General features: G+C 38.1%; 1 protein-coding gene across 2 annotated transcripts; it reads right to left on the bottom strand.

Annotated features, from left to right (window-relative positions):
* Positions 1–16150: 16150 nt before the first annotated feature.
* Positions 16151–20380, bottom strand: Rpl22l1 (ribosomal protein L22 like 1). 2 transcript variants are annotated; one of them, XM_015494274.2, is made up of 4 exons: positions 20233–20380; positions 18521–18613; positions 18241–18362; positions 16151–16402 (listed from the first exon to the last, which is right to left on the bottom strand). In XM_015494274.2, exons 1-4 carry the CDS (start codon positions 20239–20241, stop codon positions 16258–16260), a joined length of 369 nt encoding a protein of 122 aa, XP_015349760.1. In that variant the 5' UTR covers positions 20242–20380; the 3' UTR covers positions 16151–16257. The 2 variants fall into 2 exon arrangements, with proteins under 2 accessions (XP_015349760.1, XP_015349761.1); XM_015494275.2 differs by having other exon boundaries at positions 18521–18610; positions 20233–20303.

Here is a 20380-nt window from a genome sequence, read left to right as displayed (position 1 = left end):
GGCTACAGTTCCTGCCAGCCTTGCCTACTATTTTAGCAAGTGGGAGGCCTGGGTTTGATCCCAGCACAACAAAAACAAAAACAAACAATAACAACAACAACAAAAACCTTTAGTAAAACATTTACAATCTAAAATCAATTTATTTTGAAAATCTCTCCCTCAAGGGCATCAATATACTGTAAACTTGAGCCAACTGTTGTGGTACATGCCTATAATCCCAGCAGCTTGGGAGGCTGAGGCAGGGGGATCATGAATTCAAAGCCAGCCTCAGCCATATAGCAAGGCCCTGAGCAACTTAGTGAGACCCTGTCTCAAAGTCTAAAAAAAAAAAATATATATATATACACACACACACACACACACACACACACACACATACAGAGAGAGAGACAGAGAGAGAAAGTAAACTTGAACACTCTTCTGGAGACTAATGGGTAGAAATGGAGGTAAGTGAATATATCAACATCCTGGAGGACAATTTGACGTCTATTAAAAACCATGAGTGTAAAGACCTACAGGTTAGGATAGAAACTGAAGCACTATGAGGAGTCATAAAAACTTGAAATTCCTAAGTATCCAGCACTAGGTGACTAGGCAAATAAAATAAGGCAATGCACACAATGAAGTAACACATAACTATTAAAATTAGGAAATTTATGTCCACTAACATGGCATTATCTCCAAGACTTATTTGCTTGGAGATACTCATACATGCATAAAGACACCTCCAGATGAATGCTGATAAGTCTTTGCCTCTGAGAAAAAGAACAAGTCATTGAAGATCAGGAAAAAAATGTCCACTTTGCACTCTTTGCACATATAAACTGACTTAAAAAAAAAAAAACCTATATGCATTATTTGTGAACTAAAAATCCAATAAATTAAATATTATATACAATTTTTGAAATAGAAATTACTTATAGAAAGTGCGGTAATCTTAAGTGTCAAGGACAAGAAATATTTATAAAGTTATATACCCATCAATGAGCACTCGTCCCCAGGAAAAAAAACATTAGTAGTATATGTTTGAAAGAAAATATCACACATTTTATCATTGTATATACTTCAGTTTGTTTATCTTAACAAATAAAACAACCATACTATTAAAATCATCCCAATAAAATGAACAATGATCAACCAATAACCAAAATTTTAAATAACATTTAATTTTAATAATTAAATTATGGCATTTTAAAATTTTGATAATTGAATAAATTATTATTTGTTTAATTATTCTAAGTATTAAAGTTTAAAATAATACTTTTAATACCCTGTTTGTGTTCAGTTATGTTAGTTTACCTCAAAAACTTGTTTATATTTGGATTTTGTTGCTTTTTTTTTTCCTTCAGAAAGGAGACTGAAGAGTGAACCCAGGGCCTCTCACATGCAGGTATGTGCTCTATCACTCAGCTACACTGCCATTTGAATCTTTTTCTAAAACAACTCACATATTATAAACAGTGACTTTTTTTCTTAAATGTCTTATTCTATAACTGTTTCCATCTGCTTCTGTTAGTGTTATTTCTTTGTTGTTGAAAACACTGGTCATTTATATTTAAAAATTTCTCTCATTTTGGATGTAATAAATTGGATTTTCCTGATGTCATTTCCATTTTTTAAAAAGTAACTAGACTTTTTTTTTTTTTTAGTTGTAGTTGGACACAATATCTTTATTTTAGTTTTATGAGGTGCTGAGGATTGAACCCAGGGCCTCGCCCATGGTAGGTGAGTGCTCTACTACTGAACCACAATCCCAGCCCATCATTTCCATTTTTAACCAAAACATTTTTTGCAAACCAGTAATTAGATGGAGAAACTCAATATGCTTTCTTTTGGGGAGTTGGAGTGGGGTACAGGGGATTGCACTCAGGGGCACTCAATTACTGAACCACATCCCTAACCCTATTTTGTATTTTAATTAGAGACAGGGCATCATTGAGCTGCTTAGCACCTTGCTTTTGCAGAAGCTGGCTTTGAACTCAAATCCTCCTGCCTCAGTCTCTTGAGCCACTGGGATTACAAGCGTGAGCCACCACACCCAGCTTCAATATGCTTTCTTGAGTTGGAAAGTACACATGCCCTATGATCTGGTACATTTGGGAAATGCATGTACATTTTTGAGAATCATTACATTTTGGAATTCAGTACATTTTGAGGAAACAATGAATGGAAATCCATAAATAAAGACCTGAAAAGGGGAAATGTTTAATTTTGCTTAGGCATATATTTCCCATGTGATCTGTTTTTGCTGTATTATTATCCATTCACATGAAACTAGAGTCCTATTTCATGCCCTCTGATAAACTGGAATAGAAGATTTCAGAATCCTATGATTTAACATGACATGAGACACAACATGGATGTTCATAAAAATGTACTGATTGATTAGCCCAGTAGACACATATTGTATATTTTCTATTTATAGTGTACTTTACATGAAAGCACTATTCCTGTTCTTAAGAAATAAGGTTAAGTTGACAAATCAGCATGTATCCAGACAGTAAATTCACATGCTTGTTCATTTAAAGTGAAGGGCAGTAAAAAGTCAAATATATATATTTGCAGAGTGATGGAGCTGAGTGGCCTAGATGGGTTCATCAGGAAAGTTCCAGTGGAGAGGTTAGCTTTGGAAGTTGGCAACAAGAATTCACAGCAAGTGAGAACTGAAAAATTACCAGAAATCAGCTGGTCCAATTTCTTTAATTTACAGAGGACATGAAAGCTTAAAGACAGAAAAGACTAAACCAGATGTTCCTGCAGCCAAGCTTAGTGCATCCTTGGGTAGGTCCGTTGATTCTGTCTTTGTAGTTTTTTATTTTGCTTTATTTTCTCTCCCCTGAGGATGCTTTGGGGATTTTTCTCTTTGACCTTTGGAGTACTGAAATTTCTTCAGGAAGTTTTTGGTTGTGAGCATCCCTTCATGCTTTCTGGCCTACAGCCCAGTTGAGGGAAACTTTGATTCTATTACTTGCACATCTGTTTCTGGGTCGTTTGTTTTAATTTTTTTATCTGAGTCATTTTCTTTGGTGCCTTCAGTTTTATTCATTTGGGGCCATCCTTGTTCCCCTTCCTACATTTATGAATGGAAGGTAATGTTATTAATTACCTGACTTGGAATTCTTGTGTAGCCATTGAATTTGTTTACCTAGAAATGCCCATAAAGATAAATCTGGCCCATAAAATATGAGGTATTCTTTTTTTTAATATTTTTTAGTTGTTGATGGACCTTTAATTTATTTATTTGTATGTGGTGCTGAGGATTGATCCCACATGATAGGCAAGTGCTTTGTCACTGAGCCACAACCCCACCCCCCCACACCCCATTGCCTCATTCCTTACAATCATGATCCAGCTCATGTAAATAGATGAGCACATGACAAATCACGACACCTTCGTTTTATGGAATACTGGAATATGCAGGCCTTTTCTGTTAAAAGAATGAAGTGAATATACTTATTGATAAACAAGCTTTAAGAAACATTTGGTAAAGCACAGAAAAACAATGTACTGCTGTTGGGAGCTGCCACATAGGAAATGAGCACCCCTTAGCCTTGAGTGATGAGAATGTGGAGATGTGGCAAGCCAGCCATGGGCTGTGTGTGTGTGAACTATGGGCATCGAGCACACAAAGTGGACTGAACCGATTTTGTCCCTCTGTTCTCTGGTATGAGGTATTCTTAAGTCTAGTGAAGGAAGAAACAAGTAAACCAAAACTTCTGACAAAGTGTCAGAGTGTTTACAGTGCAGTTTAACAACTGATTAACAAGCTTTGCATGGATTTGGAAAGTGGGGATGTTTGGTGGGAATTCCTAGGCGTGTCCCTCCCCAGACCTCAAGAGGCTGCCTCTGGCTCCACTAGGGTTGGGCTGGAAATGTAGGGACCTGGCAGAGAACAGAAGGAGAGAAATGATCTGATTTAATAGCTACGGTTTGGTGATATGGCTCTCTGGGCATGAAGAAAATCAACAGCTTCTTCTTTCTCTTGAAGATTTTATTTATGAATTTCTCAAAAGTATTCTCAAAAACAGCACTCTACAAGGACACAGCCACATCAATGTTTATAGCAGCACAATTCACAATAGCTAAACTGTGGAGCCAACCTAAATGCCCTTCAGTGGATGAATGGATAAAAAAAATGTGGCATCTATACACAATGGAATTTTACTCAGCACTAAAAAAGAACAAGATCATGGCATTTGCAGGTAAATGGATGGCTTTAGAGAAGATTATGGTAAGTGAAGTTAGCCAATCTCAAAAAAACAAATACCGAATGTTCTCTCTGATATAAGCGGGGGTGACTCAAAGTGGGGTAGGGAGGGAGAGCATGGGGGGAAGATTACCTCTAGATAGGGAATAGGGGTGGGANTGATAGACCTTTATTTTATTTATTTATATGCGGTGCTGAGATTCGAACCCAGTGCCTCACACATGCCAGGCAAGTGTGCTACCACTGAGCCACAGCCATAGCGCCACTTGTGCATCTTTGTATCCTGGAAATTGATTCCTCAAAGGTAAGTAAGACACCTGGGAGCCTCCAACCTTTCAGGTCCTGGACATTTAAGGAACTAAATCTTAGGAAGCTGAAGCCTGAGCACCTTCCCTGCAAGTTCTGCATAGATTTGGAAAGTGGGAATATTTGGCTCCTTTCATTTTGTTCTCAATCTTGGGGGCCTCAGCTGAAATGGGAGGAAAAAAAATACTCACTCTAAAGGCCAGTTTCATGTCTAAATGAAAAGTACAAGAGGGCTCAATAAGGAATCTTCCGTGCTGTGGGCCACCTCCCATGCCTGATTTTATTACAACATTGGGCCAGACAAACTTCTATAAGCCAGTGTGTGGGTATCAGGCAGCAAAAAACAGTAAGTAAAAAGATTGGTCCTCCTAAAAATCTAAGTAGTCCTTAGGTTTGATTCTCCTAAGGAGTCAGTTGAGTGCACATCACTGAAAAAAAGGATTGCCCGGTGGATGGTTTAGAAACACTTTTTAGCTAAGGTGTTTATAGAGCATGAGCATCAAAGTTGGACTGATCTGGATTTTAATTTTGGATTTAATTCCAGTTTGTAAATTATTAGCTGTGTAACTACAAGTTGACTGTTTAGCACTCTAAGTCCTTGGTCTTCTGACTTATAAAAGAGGAATACTAGCTAACTTGAAGGGTAGCTAGCTATAGAGATTAAATTAAATTTAGTATTAAGGCTTCAAAAACAGAAGGTTCTCAGTGAGCCTCCTCAGCCCGACATCCCTTTCCTGTTCTCTACTCCATTAACTCCTGCTCTTTATTTGTTTGTTTGTTTGTTTTTTGGGAGGGGGGTTACAGGGGTGCTTAACCACTGAGCCATATCCCAAGTCCTTTTTATTTTTTTATTTTGAGACAGGGTCTCAATAAGTTGCTTAAGGCCTTGCTAAATTGCTGAGCTGGCCTCTAATTTGCAGTCCTTGTGCCTCAGCCTCTTCAGTCTCCGGGATTATAGGTGTAATCCCACTCTTCCTTAGAGAGCTCAAATTCTGTCACCTCTTCTAGAAGGGCTCTTGAGATTCTCCTATTGATGCATTATGTGTAAGAGCTTCTGAAGTATCTTGTGCAGTCTCTGCCACAGCATGAACCACACTAACCTTATGTTGTCTGCCCCCATCTTCAATTCTCCCATTAGAACTGAGGGCTCCTTAAGCACAGAAAGCAATATCAGCTAAACCCTCAGCTCCACAGACAGGGGAACACAGATTTGTAACATGTCCAGGGCCTGTAATTCCCACCATCCCACTTCAAAGAAATAGGAAAAAAGGAGTTGTTATTAATGTTTCTCTTTTTTTGGGGAAAAACCTACCAGTTTCATCTTAACTGAGAAAGCAGGTCTCCAATCCCAGTCTGGTTCATTGAATCATAGAATTTTAGGGCAGGAAAAAGTTCAGAGTGCCTTTTACTGGGGACAGTGTGTTTCAGGAAGCACATGTGTCTTAAAAATACACACTTAAGGGCTGGGATTGTGGCACAGTGGTAGAGCACTTTCTTAGCACGGGTGAAGCACTGGGTTCCATCCTCAGCACCATATAAAAATAAATAAAATAAAGGTATTGTGTCCATCCACAACTAAAACTTTAAAAAAAAAATACACATTTAACATTATGAGTTTATATTCAGAAAGTGTTTTTTGTTTTTTTGTTTTTTTTTCTTCTTTTCCTTTTAAAGACCTTTACTTTCTTCTGTTTGGGGACAGAAAGCCCCAGGAACCTTGGTGAATGGGGATATTTACATATCAATCCTACTATGGATGGCAATCAGAACTGGGAACATGGAAACATGAGGCACTGAGAAACAGACCTATTTCCAGTCACCTCACGAGCCAAGTGAGGGTGAAGAGGTGTGTCCCAGGTCACACCGCTGGGAAGCAAGGAGGGCAGGATGTGCGACTACCAGACAGTGCTCCTCCACTGCACCATGACCTAGTCATGGCCTGAGTGTGGGAGGAGCCCACCGTGAGCCTGGGCAGGCCTGTGAGTCTGAAACTCAGATTCTTCATCTGCACAGTGGGAAAGATAATATTCTGCCACACAGGCATGGGGGATCAAAAGAGAAGAGAAAGCTTTTTTTTTTTTTTTTTCAGGTTTTTTTTTTTCTATTTGTTCTTTTTAGCTATACATGACAGTAGAGTACATTTGACATACATACCTGAAGTGTAACTTATTCTAATTAGGATCCCATTCTTGCAGTTGTACATGATGTGGAGTTTCACTGACTGTGTATTCATATATGAACACAGGAAACTTATGTCTGATTCATTCACTGTCTTTCCTATTCCCAACTCCTCCCTTCCCTTCATTCCCCATTGTCTAATCCAATGGACTTCTATTCTTCCCCTCCCTACTCTCCCTTGTTATGGGAGATATGCATCTACATATCAGAGAGAACATCCAGCCTTTGGTTTTTTGGGACTGGCATATTTCACTTAGCATGCTAGTCTCCAGATCCATCTATTTACTGGCAAAATGCTATAATTTCATTCTTCTTTTTAAATTTTTTTATGTGTTCTAAATAGTTATACATGACAATAGAATGCATTTGACACATCATACATAAATGGAGTGTAACTTCTCATGCTTCTGGTTGTACATCTTGTAGAATCACATTGGTCATGTAATCATATAAGTACATAGGGTAATAACGTCCAATTTATTCTACTTTCCTTCCTACCCCCCATAACCTCCAACTCCCTTCACTCCCCTCTGCCTAATCCAAAGTACCTCTATTTCCCCCTAGCATTCTACACCCTTATTGTGAACTTATTGTCCGCATATCAGAGAAAACATTTGGCCTTTGGTTTTGGGGGACTGGCTTATTTTGTTCAGCATGATGTTCTCCAGCTCCATTCATTTACCTGAAAATGCCATAATTTCATTTCCCTTTAAGGCTGAATAATATTTCATATTGTGTGTGTGTGTGTATAATACAGTTTCTTAATCCATTCATCTGTTGAAGGGCACATAGGCTGGTTTCATAGCTTAGCTATTGTGAATTGAGATGCTATAAACCTTCATGTGGCCCTGTCACTGTAATATGCTGATTTTTAGTCCTTTAGGGTATATACCAAGAAGTGGGATTACTGGCAAAATGGTGGTTCCATTCCAAGTTTTCTGAAGAATCTCCATACTGCTTTCCAGAGTGGTTGCACCAATTTGTAGTCCCACCAGCGATGTAAGAATGTATCTTTTACCCACATTCTCACCAACATTTCTTGTTACTTGTATGCTTGATAACTGCTATTCTGACTGGAACAAAATGGAATCTCAGTGTTGTTTTACTTTGCATTTCTCTAATTGCTAGAAAAGTTGAACATTTTTTCATATTTTTGTTGGCCATTCATATTTCAAGAAGAGAAATCCTTTACCAATAGCAACACTTCATTTAAAATGGTCCTTCTGGCATTTAAATCATCCAGCTTATACAAGAGCAGCATGCTGAAGCTCTAAATTTAGATTTTTCTGGTCACCTCAGCAATAACCACAAGCAAGAATTTCCAGGCAAGAAGGAGGAAAATCGATGTCCATCAAAGCTTCCTGAGTATTTTCTTTCTTTTTTTTTTTTTTTTTGGTACCAGCATTGAACCCAGGGATGCTTAACCACTGAGTCACATCCCAGATCTTTTTGTATTTTATTTAGAGACAGAGTTGCTCAGGAGGGCCTCACTAAATTGCTGAGACTGGCTTTGAACTCGTGATCCTCCTGCCTCAGCCTCCCAAGCTGTTGGGATTACAGGCATGTGACACCACGTCCAGCTTCTGAGTACTTTTAATCACAGGTAATGGTATAAGTGGGTAGTCATATGAGGAAAAGGTGAAACTGGATCCATTTCTCAAATTGTAAACTAAGATAAATTCCAAATGGAACAGAGATCTGCATTTTAAAAAATAAAAATATATAGACACTAAAAGAAAACATCAATTAATTCTTCTAAAACTGGAAATGGGGAAAACTTTGCTAATTGTGGTCCAAATTCTTGAAGCAATAAGAAAAATATTAATAAATTTAATTGTGTGAAAATAAAAATAATGCTCATAGAAGCACTATAAGTAGTGGGGAAAGCAACAAACTGAAAAAAAATATTTTTTTGCAACTTACATGTCACAGACTGGGAGCTACTAGCCTTAATATAAAGGAAGCTTCTAAAAATGATTTTTAAAAAGACTAAGAATCCCACAAAGATGTGAGAGTCTTACATTAGCGATGCAGGTAGGCAGCTCACAGAAAAAGAAATGCAAATGACTCTTAGCTTATTGACACTTAATTCACTCATAAGCAAAATGCAAAGTCAAAGTGCCCTGAAAAACATGTCTCACTTATCAGATAGATTAAAAATCTCAAATTGGACAGTATAATCTGTTGGTGAGTCTGTGGACATTATTAAACATTGCTTATGTGAAGGCTAGACATTATTATTAAACATTGCTTATGGGAAGGAGGGAGAGATGATACAACCTCCATGGGGAGAAGTTTAGCGATATCTAGTGAAATTTCTTATTCATTTATCTTTAGATCCCTAAGTCTCACTTTTAGGAATCCACTCTAAAAATACAATGGCAAAAACATAAAAAGACATGTACACGAGCCTTTTGATTGCAGCACTATTTATATGTAGTAGAAAAAGTCTGGAATCAACTCAAAAGCTCATCAAGTAGGGCACTACCTGAATAAAAAGTGCACATCCTCAGGGGAGCAATGAACTCCAGAATATCATTAAGTTGCTAGAGTTTGAATCTTAAATGCCATCCAAAGGCTCAAATGTTTCACATGGTGTCCCCAGGGAAGCACTGTTGGGAGGTGGTGGAACCTTTAAGAGGTGGATCCTAGAGGAAGGTGTTTAGGTGATTGGAGGCATGCTCTTAGAGGGGTTTGGAGACCCCACCCCCAACTCCCTCCTTGCTCTCTTTTGCTTCCTGGATGATGAGATGAGTGGTTTTGCTACACCACATGCTCCTACCATTATGTGCTGTCTCTCTGCAAGTCCAAAGCAGCACGGTCAATTGATTGTGGGCTGGAACCTCCAAAACTATGAACCAAAATAAACCTTTTCCCTTTAATCATCTCAGGTCTTTTGCTATAGTAACAGAAAACTGATTAACACATAGATGAAAAAAAATAGTGTAGAGAAAAGTGAATACAGTAAACTATTATTTAACTAATGATGAACATATTTTTTAAAATGAATGGATAACTGGGCACAGTGGCACACACCTATAATCCTTGCTACTTGGTAGGCTGAGGCAAGAGAATCTCAATTTCAAGACCAGTGTGAGCAACTTTGCAAAACTCCATCTCAAAATTTAAAAAAATATTTTAAAAAGTTGGGGATATAGCTCAGTTGTAGAGCACCTTTGAGTTCAATCCCCAGTACCCCACACAATAATAATAATAACAACTAATTAATTTAAAAAAATAAACCATAATTCTTTTTTAAATGATTACTTGCAGGGGAGAGATGAAACAGTATGGAGAAGACTAATACAAAAGCTAGACTTGTCTAACTATACTTTCTTTTGTAGATTGGATTTAGGAATCTTGTGAATATTTTACAGAATTATCAAACACAAAACAGGTTAAAGTGAATTTTTTTACTTATACTTTATTCATTAATTTGACTCATAGATAAAATAACAGATATATTAGAGAAAACAATTTCACCTTTAAAACAGTTGTTCTCATTGAGAGATTGTGAAATTGAAGACTTGTGCCTTTAAAAGGCAACACGAATCTATAAATTGAGCTGAAAGTCAGGTGATGGGGACTAGGCATTAGCTAGATTTCAGCTGGCAACAACAGGTCTTTACTTGTATTTTGGATTCTGTGCGTGGAACTGGGAGTACAAATGCCTATAACTGACTGACTCAAATGGTGTGTAACTGATATATGCAATGCATTATATTGGCTTTGATTTGAAGTTCTACCAGCTTAAGTGAACTTTTAAAATCAAAAGCAAAATGAAATGAATGAATCTATGTATGAAGTTTGTGTCATATACACAGAGGAATCATTTCCAGTGATTTTAAACATAAAACTTGTTTATTTCTAGTGGGATATACCATGAAGATAAGAAGACCTGCAAAATGATCTTAAACTTCAAAGTCGCTGTATTATAGGTAGTAATGTTGATAATGCTTTTCTGAGACTATTTACGTGTGAATTGTGAAGTTAAGCAAAGTTGCATTTGCACTGATGTTACTGAGAACTTCATATTCAGCGCTGGAAAAAAGAAATAGCTATACAGTTGATAAAGTAAAAGCTCTCTTCCTGATTTTGATTTGGAAGCAACTATATAAACGTATTAATAGGGGGGGAAAACAACAAACTGAAAAAAAAATATATTTTGCAACTTACATGTCACAGACTGGGAGCTACTAGCTGTAATATAAAGGAAGCTTCTAAAAATAATTTTTAAAAAGACTAAGAATCCCACAAAGATGTGAGAGTCTTATATTAGAGATGTAGTTCTCTCTCCCTCTCCCCCGCCACCTCTCTTTAGATATGAGGTCTTGCTATGTTGCCCACACTCACTGTCCCTGAGCTACTGGGCTCAAGTGATCTTCCTTCCTCAGCCTCCTAGTAGCTAGCACTACAGGTGTGCATCACCACACCTGACTCAAACATTTCCTCTTAAGAAACAAAAATGATTTCCCTGTTCTGTCCACTGAAAAGGCATGGAATCAATATCCAGCCAAATAGCAATAAACATCTCTAACACCCCAAAAATGATTCAGAGCTTCTTGTAAAAATGGATGGCTCCAGATCTGAGTCCTGACATTTGGAAGAGGCTGGAACATCTTATTATATCAGAAACCAGGGAAGCAATAAAATAAAAATGAGGATATGTCAAAAGGATGCAAGAGCTGGGTGCGGTGGCACTTGTCTGTAATCCCAGCAACTTGGGAGGCTGAAGCAAGCAGATCCAAAGTTTGAGGTCAGCCTCAACAAATTTGTGAGACCCTCAGCAATTTAGTGAGACCCCCATCTTAAAATTAAAAAAAATAATAATAAAAAGGACTAGGGATGTAGCTCAGTGGGGAAGCATCCCTGGACTCAATTCCTACTACCAGAAAAAAACAAAATCAAAAAACAGGAGATACAAGAGCCAACCTTAAGAGGCTCCTTTTGGCCAAAGAAGGGACAATTTGTGTAATAAGAATAACCCTATAGATTAGAACTCATCAAATATTTTTACAACATGGGTTCAATGATACAAAAACAACAACAACAACAACAACAGAAAAAATTAACAAAACTTTATGATCATCTTTAGAGTATATCTGCTTGGAATTAACTTGACTTGAAAAATTAGTACAGAAAGAAAAAGAACCAAGCATCTATCTTATCTCTGTTACATGAACTATGCCTCAGGGTTGATAAGGGCAGTCTAGCTAATAAATCAAAAGGAATGACAGAATTAAAGGGTGTCACCACGTGGCACCCTAGGGAAATTATGGTCTAGGCAATAGTCTTTGATGGCTGCTAACATGATATAAGAGGAAAGAAGACATCACATATTATTAATAGATATGCACAATGACACCTCTAAGTATGTTAGCAAAAAAAAATCAAATTTGAATCTGATGTTGGTAAAGCTACTAGAGCTAATTAGCAACTCACAGGACACACAGTGGACAGAGAACTATGTTAAATGATAACACTGGGGCTGGGAGGTGGGGAATCATGACAATCCAGTGGTAGGAAATTCTACAGGACAAATGAGCCCGTTTGAACAACAAATAAATTGGGGTGGGGATAGAGAGAGGGGGAAGCTGAGCCTTTAAAGCTTTAAGAGATATCATTTAATTGCAACCAAGGACCTCATCACAACCCTAATTTGCACAAAGTTAAGCCATCAACAGATATTTAAGGGAATTTACATGCTGATTACGCATTAGATAATAGAAAAAATTATTATTTAATGTGTTATTAGTATGATAATGTTATGTTAGTTATGTTTAAAGAATCCTTACATTTTAGACACTAAAATTTAAAGATATAAGCACAAGTTTATGGATGAAATTATATGATGCTAGGAATTTGCTTTAAATGAAATCTGGGGTGTGGGGAGTTACTGTGTTATGTATAATTGAAATGTTCCATGATATATTGTTAAAAAAGAAAACCAACAAAAAGTTAAAACTAAAATAAACAAACAAAAAATTTCCCAGTTGATGACAGATAGAGACCCAACAAGATAAAGAAAATCTGAGAATTTCAGTCCTTCAAAGTAAAGTTGGCTTCACAACTGTGACGTTGCTTGCCCAGAATGCATAGTCTAAGGAAGAGGTTTCTCTGAATTCCCTTAATTTCTTGTCATGGACTAACAAAATACAACAAATACTGAGGTCATTCACTTATATTATAAGTTGATCTGGACAGTCTCTGCTCACATTAGTAGCTCCCAGGAAATGCTCAGGAAAATCACTGGAGCTCCAGCAGTAGCCTGCAAATATCCCCCTAATTGATACCTTCTCAGTGGTGGCCAGCCTCCAAGGGGGCCCCATGGTGAGTCCTTCTCCCCACAAGCATACTCTTAATCAGCCCAAGGTTGGTGTTCCAAGGTTGGTCTGTGGGATCTGTAAAATAAAGCAAAAGGGATGGTATGTTGCACTTGAGATCTGGTTATAGACCCTGCAGCTTCCATTGTGGTCCTTTTCTCACTCTTGCTTTGGTCACTTGCTTTGAGGAAAACCAGCTGCCATGACCTGAGCAGCTCCATGCAGAGACCACATAGCAAGGAACTGAGAGTTCTCCAGCCAAAGGCCTTGTGAGTAGGCTTGGGAGTGGATATCCAACCCCAGTCAAGCCTAAAAGCAAGCTTTTCCTTAAAGGGCTAGAGTTCATAAGTCAGGATTTGCAGGCCATATGGTCTCTCTTGCAACTACCCAACTCTGTCATTGAACACAGTATGAAAAGTAATGGGCATGGTTGCGTTCCAATAAAACTTTATAGAAACAGGCAACAGTTTGCAGGACAGCAGCCCAGGTCCACAACTTGACTGAGACTTCTTGGAGCCCTGAACCACAGATACCTAGCTCTTATTCTTTGAGTAAGAACCATGTAGTTTAAGCTACATTTTAGTGTGATCAGTATCTAATACAACACGTAGTGTTTCCCAACACACTCCCTTTTACTTCTCTAATTTCACCTCTTTTTCTACTCTCCACCACTCATTTAGCTCAGATCAAGGACGCCTCCTTGTAGTTCCTTACATAAACCAGGGCATTCTTGCCTCAGGTCCTTCATTCTTATTCATCTCTATGCTTGGAATGCTTCTACCCCAGAAGCATTGGATTCGGTATCCTTTAGGTCTATACTCAAAGGAGCCTTTCTCTGTAAAGCTATACTACCCCTATTTACTAATGCAACACACCTGTCCCACATTCCGTGTCTCCTTTTTTTTTCTTCACAGCATTTATCACCATGTAACAAGCATTTTGCTTATTTTAAGTATGTGAGTATCAGATGTTTTTGAAAGTTAATGGTGGGCAGGGGAATGAGAGCAACAGTTGGTCTTTGACGAACGATCTTCCTTTTTTAAAAAATTTCAGTTGTTGATAGACCTTTATTTTATTTGTGGTGCTGAGACTTGAATCCAGTGCCTCACACACGCTAGGCAAGTACACTACTGCTCAGCCTCAGCCCCAGCCCAGCCCTTCTCTACATTCTTCAAAGGCAGTTTTCATCCAATTCCAAACCTGACCTTTTATTTCACCTTTTGCAGAAGTCTATGAAGATCTTTTCACCCAGGTTCATCTGAGTTCTAGATCTATATATCCAACCTCCTGCTTGGTATCTTCTAGGTATCATAAAGATACCTCTAACTCAACATAGCCTAAATAGAACTGTTTTCCCCCTAAGCTTTCCTTTTTCCACTGTGACCAAACTCCGTAAATGGCACCATCTAATAGCATACATATGAATGACTCTTGACACTTCTCCCTTCATCAATGCATGATCTGAATCCTCCTCGATTCCCATGTTGAAACTCTCTAAGTGATGGGAACTGTGGGAGGTGATTAGGTCATGAGCCCTCATGATTAGGATTACAAATACGCTTATAAAAGTTTTTGTTCAGTTCTGGGGATTGAACCCAGGGTCAGGCTACCACTGAGCTTCATCCCCAACATTTTTATTTTTTGACACAGGTCTCACTAAGTCGCTGAGGCTGGCCTGGAACTTGTGATCCTCCTACCTCAGCCTTCTGAGTCACTGGGATTAAAGGTGTGCACCACCACACCCAGTAGTTTTAAATAAAAACTTATAAAAGCTGACTTGCTAGTCTTCATAACTGAGAAATAAACTGTCACCAGATGTTATTTTATTGCAGTAGCTAAAATAGTAGACTCCTTCACCAAATCCCACATATTATATCCTCTGAAAATTTTTTATCCATCGACTTCTCTCCATTTCAACCATCTTCCACAGGATACTGCAAGTTTCCTTTCTCCCCTCATACAATCGAACCTTCAATACAGTGCTATGGTCCCTTTTCAAAAGCATCTCATGCTGGGGATTGAACCCAGGGCCTCACATGCACTAGGCAAGTGTTCTGCTGAGCTACACCCCATCCCTACCCTGTTTAAAATTCAGCACTTTCCCACTGCTCTCAAGATGGAAGACAGGACTTCAATACTGATCCATCAGCTACTTTCTGCCTTTCCAGATTCTACTCACACACATAGATCCCACACTCGGAGGCTCAAACACTTCCTCAGGCACTTGCCCTGAGCAAACTGCTTCTATAACTTTTTTTGTAGAACAAATTCTCATGTTATTTCCCTCACCATAAATTATAATACTACGTAACCACCTTATCCAGAGCTTGGCACAATAAACACAGTTGCAAACAAGGAGTTGCTGCAATATTTTTAGGAAAGTGAATCAAAACTTCTTGAAGCCAGTCATTTCAAACACTCCACAACCTATAAACTGATCACAACCTGGGATCAAGATATATTTGGTAACACAATTTATTGGCACCAGGATCCCACCCAAGTATCAGGCACTATTACCTCAGGTTTAACATAAACAGGCACATTAAACTTGTCAACATTCAACCTCCTAAATTTTGCCAAATCATTCTGCTTAAATAGCTTCTAAAGGCAACTGGATTTTAAAGACCATTTCATTTTTAGAATGGGGGAGTGGCACAGTACTTTGAGAAGTTGCTAAGAAAGTAGCTTTAGGGGGTTGGGGGTTCAGATCTGAAGCACCTTGATATACAACTGCTTACAGGTTGAGTAAGAATGCTGTTCACCCATATAGCTTTTATGCTAATTAGCAAAGAGCATTCTCTGAAGCATCAGGCTTTAATAAATGATTCAATAAACACTGAGCACCAATCTGCAATAATTATTCTAGGCACTCAGGACAATATTTATAAACTGCACAAAGCAGCCAAGACTGTCAAGAGATCTCACTTTCCAATATACAAAACTATATGTAAAATAGGGCTTCTACATTATTTTCTGCACAACATCATTTTTACCAAAGACATCTGTAAAAGCAATGAAATTCTGGAAATCCTGAAAGCACGCTACTAAATAAGCTTTAAAAAATACTTATAGAAACTAAAGGAAAATCAAAAATCATGTAAATAGCATACTCTTACAATAAAAGAATGAGACAGAATTTGAGAACAAATTTTTTATTCAATGATAGTCCATCTTTAGATGTTTCTTTTTCATGTACACTTCATTTGTTTTATTAAAAAGTAAAGCCCTAAAAAGGGAGACCAGTTAGTCCTCAGACTCTGATCCATCTTCATCTTGACTAATCTGGAAATAACGAAGTTCGTAAGTCTCCTTGTCAGATGCAACCACACGAAGCCAATCACGAAGATTGTTCTTCTTAAGGTATTTCTTAGTAAGATATTTCAAATACCTTTAAAATAAAAAAACAAAAATCTCATTAAGGAAATCCCTGTTATGAAAAGGCTTAAGACATCCTTTGGCATATTCATCTAGTTCCTCCAAAAATTGTCCTTTCATTAACACAAAGCACTGTGTAAAGTTGCTTGGGATACAATCAGTAGTTCATGCCCTATGAAACTCTGCTCCCATCTCCCTAAAGTAAATTTTCTTTACATTGGAAGCAAATATGTAGGATTGCAATGGTAGCTTCCTTTTCACTGTTATACTACCACAACCAATGAAGCACTATACAATTTCCCTCTTCAAATACATCATTTACATGTATTTCACGGTCCCTTAACCACTACAATCACTCTCCACCCCTTACCCTAAAATTCAACCTTGGATCAGCTGGCTGCAACCTGTCAAAAATCCATTTACAAATTCAAGGTTTTTTGTTTTGTTTTGGTAGCAGAGCCACATTCCCAGCCCTTTTTCATATTTTCCTTAGAAACACATTCTTGCCATTTTATTTAGAGCTCAGGGAGTAAGTAGCTGAGGCTAGTTTTGATCCTCCTGCCTCAGCCTCCCAAACTGCTGGGATTACAAGTGCATGCCACCTCACCCAACAAGTTCAAGGTTTTTGAGAATCTTTCATCTAGCATCTATGTAGGCTTTTATAAAAAACAAAAAGCTCTTGGCATGGTCTAAATTTCTTCATTGCAGCCATTCCCTTTCATTACACTATATAACAATTCAAACTAACAAACATTCTTCCTAAGCTTTACTATTCTTTGCTAATGCTGCTCCTTCTTTTGGAATATCTCATTTGTACACAGGCCAACATTCTATGAAAATTTTTTGTGCTTACTCAAGCTCATATATACTAATTACAGAATTACACCTTGTAATTATCTGGGAGTCTACAAAGTCCTTGAGGACAATGTGACTACATTTTCAGATTAGCTCAAAACCTCAGCTGACATGCATGGCCACCATTTTAGTTCAAGTGACCACTAGCTCTTTCCTCAACACCAAGTTCACCAACCCACTCCTTTTTAGCCACAATGACCAATGGCTTCCCAATACAGATCAAAACCCAAAACCCTTTCTATGGCTTAACCCTATATTCTAGACCCACCAGCCTCTATTTATTTATTTATTTATTTTGTGGTGCTGGGGATTGAACCCAGGGCCTTGCAAGCACTCTACCAAACTGAGCTATATCCCCAGCCCTCAGCCTCCTCATCATTACTTAAATCTGCCAGACTTCTCTCATTCTGCCTTAACAAATCCCTTATGTGCAAGGATAGCTCACTCCTGCATTTCATTTGGGTGAGGTGTTTTATGATCACCTTATTCAAAAACATCATCTTTCCACTCTTAGGGTCATTGTTAAGTCACCCATCCCTATGATAATGTTGTCTGATAGTGTTTGATATTTGTGGAATACACAAGAATGAAAACTGGTAGCAAGACGTTAAAAATTGAAATTTTGCCTTTGACTGGATGCCTCTACTATATAAGCCAAAACCTTGATGAGAAAAGGTTATCACTGGTAAATTGGGACATTTCTTCCAAGTACATATTAGACATATTTCTTATTACATATTCACTGTAATTCACTGTACAAAGAACCTTGGATATGAGTTGACTATATCTAGCATTAGTTAATGACAAAACACTGCAAATAACTGGCACTCAGAAACTAATATACTTTTTATTCATATAGCTCTTTAAGATCAAAATATTTTTCATATTATCTTGCTATCATCAACATTTATTCTTCATTAGGAACAGAATTCTAGGATTACATAATCTATAAAACACTTCACAAACTATATTAAAATTTGCAAAACAAGTACCAACCTCTTAGAGAACTGTTTCTCAGAAACAACTGTGATTTTATTCTTGAAGTGTTCAATGTGAACAACATTCCCGAGATTTCCAGTTTTCCCATTGACTTTAACCTTCTCCCTCAGAAATTGTTCCTATTTTAAAACAGAGAAAATGCAAAAACTAGGGAAGAAAACCCTAGATATTCACTAGGGAAGGTACCCTAGGAATAGAGCTCAGGTTAATGTCAAATATTGCATATTTAAATTGTTATCAATAACTATACCATCAGAACAAGTAAAACAATACCTACAAAATTTCCAGAATCAAAAATCCCGTCTTCTACAGGATGAGTAAGGTCCAAATTAAACTTCCAAGTGGTCCTCTTAGGCTTCTTGTCTTTCTGCTACAAAATTTAACAAAATCATGATGCTACATGACCATTTATTCAGTTCATAATAAAACTTCAAGATTTTTACTAATACAGTATGTTCAGTACACTTTAGGTTATCTATAGCTATGGTGCAAAATTCTAAATTGTTTAATAGCGTTTTTTCCAACAAGACTGTGAAGATGGGCATGCTCCTTGTTTAAATCAATGTTTGTGAATTTCGACAGAATTTTCTCTTTTTGCTAGACATCTCATAAGCACAAAACAGAAAACTGTGACACATGGTAAACTATTTTCTTCATTAGAATGACTCCAAAGAATCCAATTTTGACTGTAGCTGAAAAAGGTGAAGGAGTGTCTACTTCCTATTCCAACTTACAGCTAAAACGCCCACCTGATATTGATTTGAACCTTTAAGGAAGTTCAACTGTTCAAATGGTCAAGAAAAGACTTTATGGGCTTTCCTTATTTTTCAGACACCTCATATTCATATTTAAACTACCAGTGTTTACTACAAAACAAGCACTGGTTTACTGCTAACCTCCCACAGGTAGTTCACCCACTAGCCCTAGCTCAGTTAAAAGCCAGAGAATTTCACCCACCAATTCAAACGTTTTATTACTGAAAATGTGGAAAAGAAGATGCAGACAGGGGGAACCTTTATTTGGTGGTTCTTTAATTATAATAAATCAAGACCACATAAGCAAAACATGGCTAACAAAATACACCCAATAAAAGCAAATAATAAATAAATAAAAACACAAATTAACATAGAATGTCCTATCCAAATTAGATCCACTCAGATGGATATCAAACATTATCATCAGTCTGCTTTTTCAGGAAGCCTGGTAACTTGTGCTCCATCCCGAATTTGTAAAACTTCGAATCCGGATTAGTGGGTGCTGGGGCTGACTTATTCTTGGCCAAATAACTAACATTCCTATTAAGGCAAATAACTTGGGAAATGCATATAATTTCTGTACAACCTAACAATTAACTTACAGCTCCTCTGAGCATTATTCAGTTCTATCTAACCTAGCATTTTTTCGTAACAATTTGTGTTAAACTCCCAATACAGACATTAACTAGTCAATATTCTTTAGGACAATTTAACATCTTGTCTTCTTATTAATGTTTTAAATTTGAAGAACAATTTTTTTTTTTTATATTGCTGGAGCGTCATCACTTAACTTTTTCAAAAACTGCTTGGAGAAACTTCCTCCCTAAACTACTTCTAAAGTTTTCGGAAACATTGGCCGCCGCAGCTCCTTCTGGCAGAAACAGCCGCCAGATCTGCCCGATCACCCACCTCTCCCCTTCCTGGGGCAAACTGGCCACAGCGTCACCAGAGTCAGCCAAGACATGGTCCAGACGCCGTCCGAGCTCGTGGTCGTGCCTCCCTCCTCCCGGCATTTTAAGCCACTTCCCGGGCCTGGTACAGCTCCACCTCCAGCAGACCGCATGGCAGCCATGGGCGTCTCAAGAACCAACTAGGTAGCGTTGGTGTTTTTGATAGTGTTCCCGACCCGGTGTATTTCTTCCCTCCCTCGATCTCCAATGAGATGTCTCCACCAGCCAGAAGTTAAGAACCTTCCACATCGCCAAACACTCTCACCAAGACCCGCCGTACTCACCGGCGCCATCTTGACAGCCAGCAACCTGATCAGAGAGGGAGGGAGCGCCGCGCGACACCTATTTATACCCAGACGCTGCGTCACACGCCAAGAACGTAAAATCACCGCCTCCCGGAACAGGACGTAGGGAGGAGCGCGGAGGCCAGTA

Source organism: Marmota marmota, unplaced genomic scaffold, assembly GCF_001458135.2.
Source record: "Marmota marmota marmota unplaced genomic scaffold, marMar, whole genome shotgun sequence".
NCBI classification, from domain to species: Eukaryota; Metazoa; Chordata; class Mammalia; order Rodentia; family Sciuridae; genus Marmota; species Marmota marmota.
Note: the sequence above shows the minus strand (reverse complement) of the source record. Positions and strands in the feature narration are given on the sequence as shown.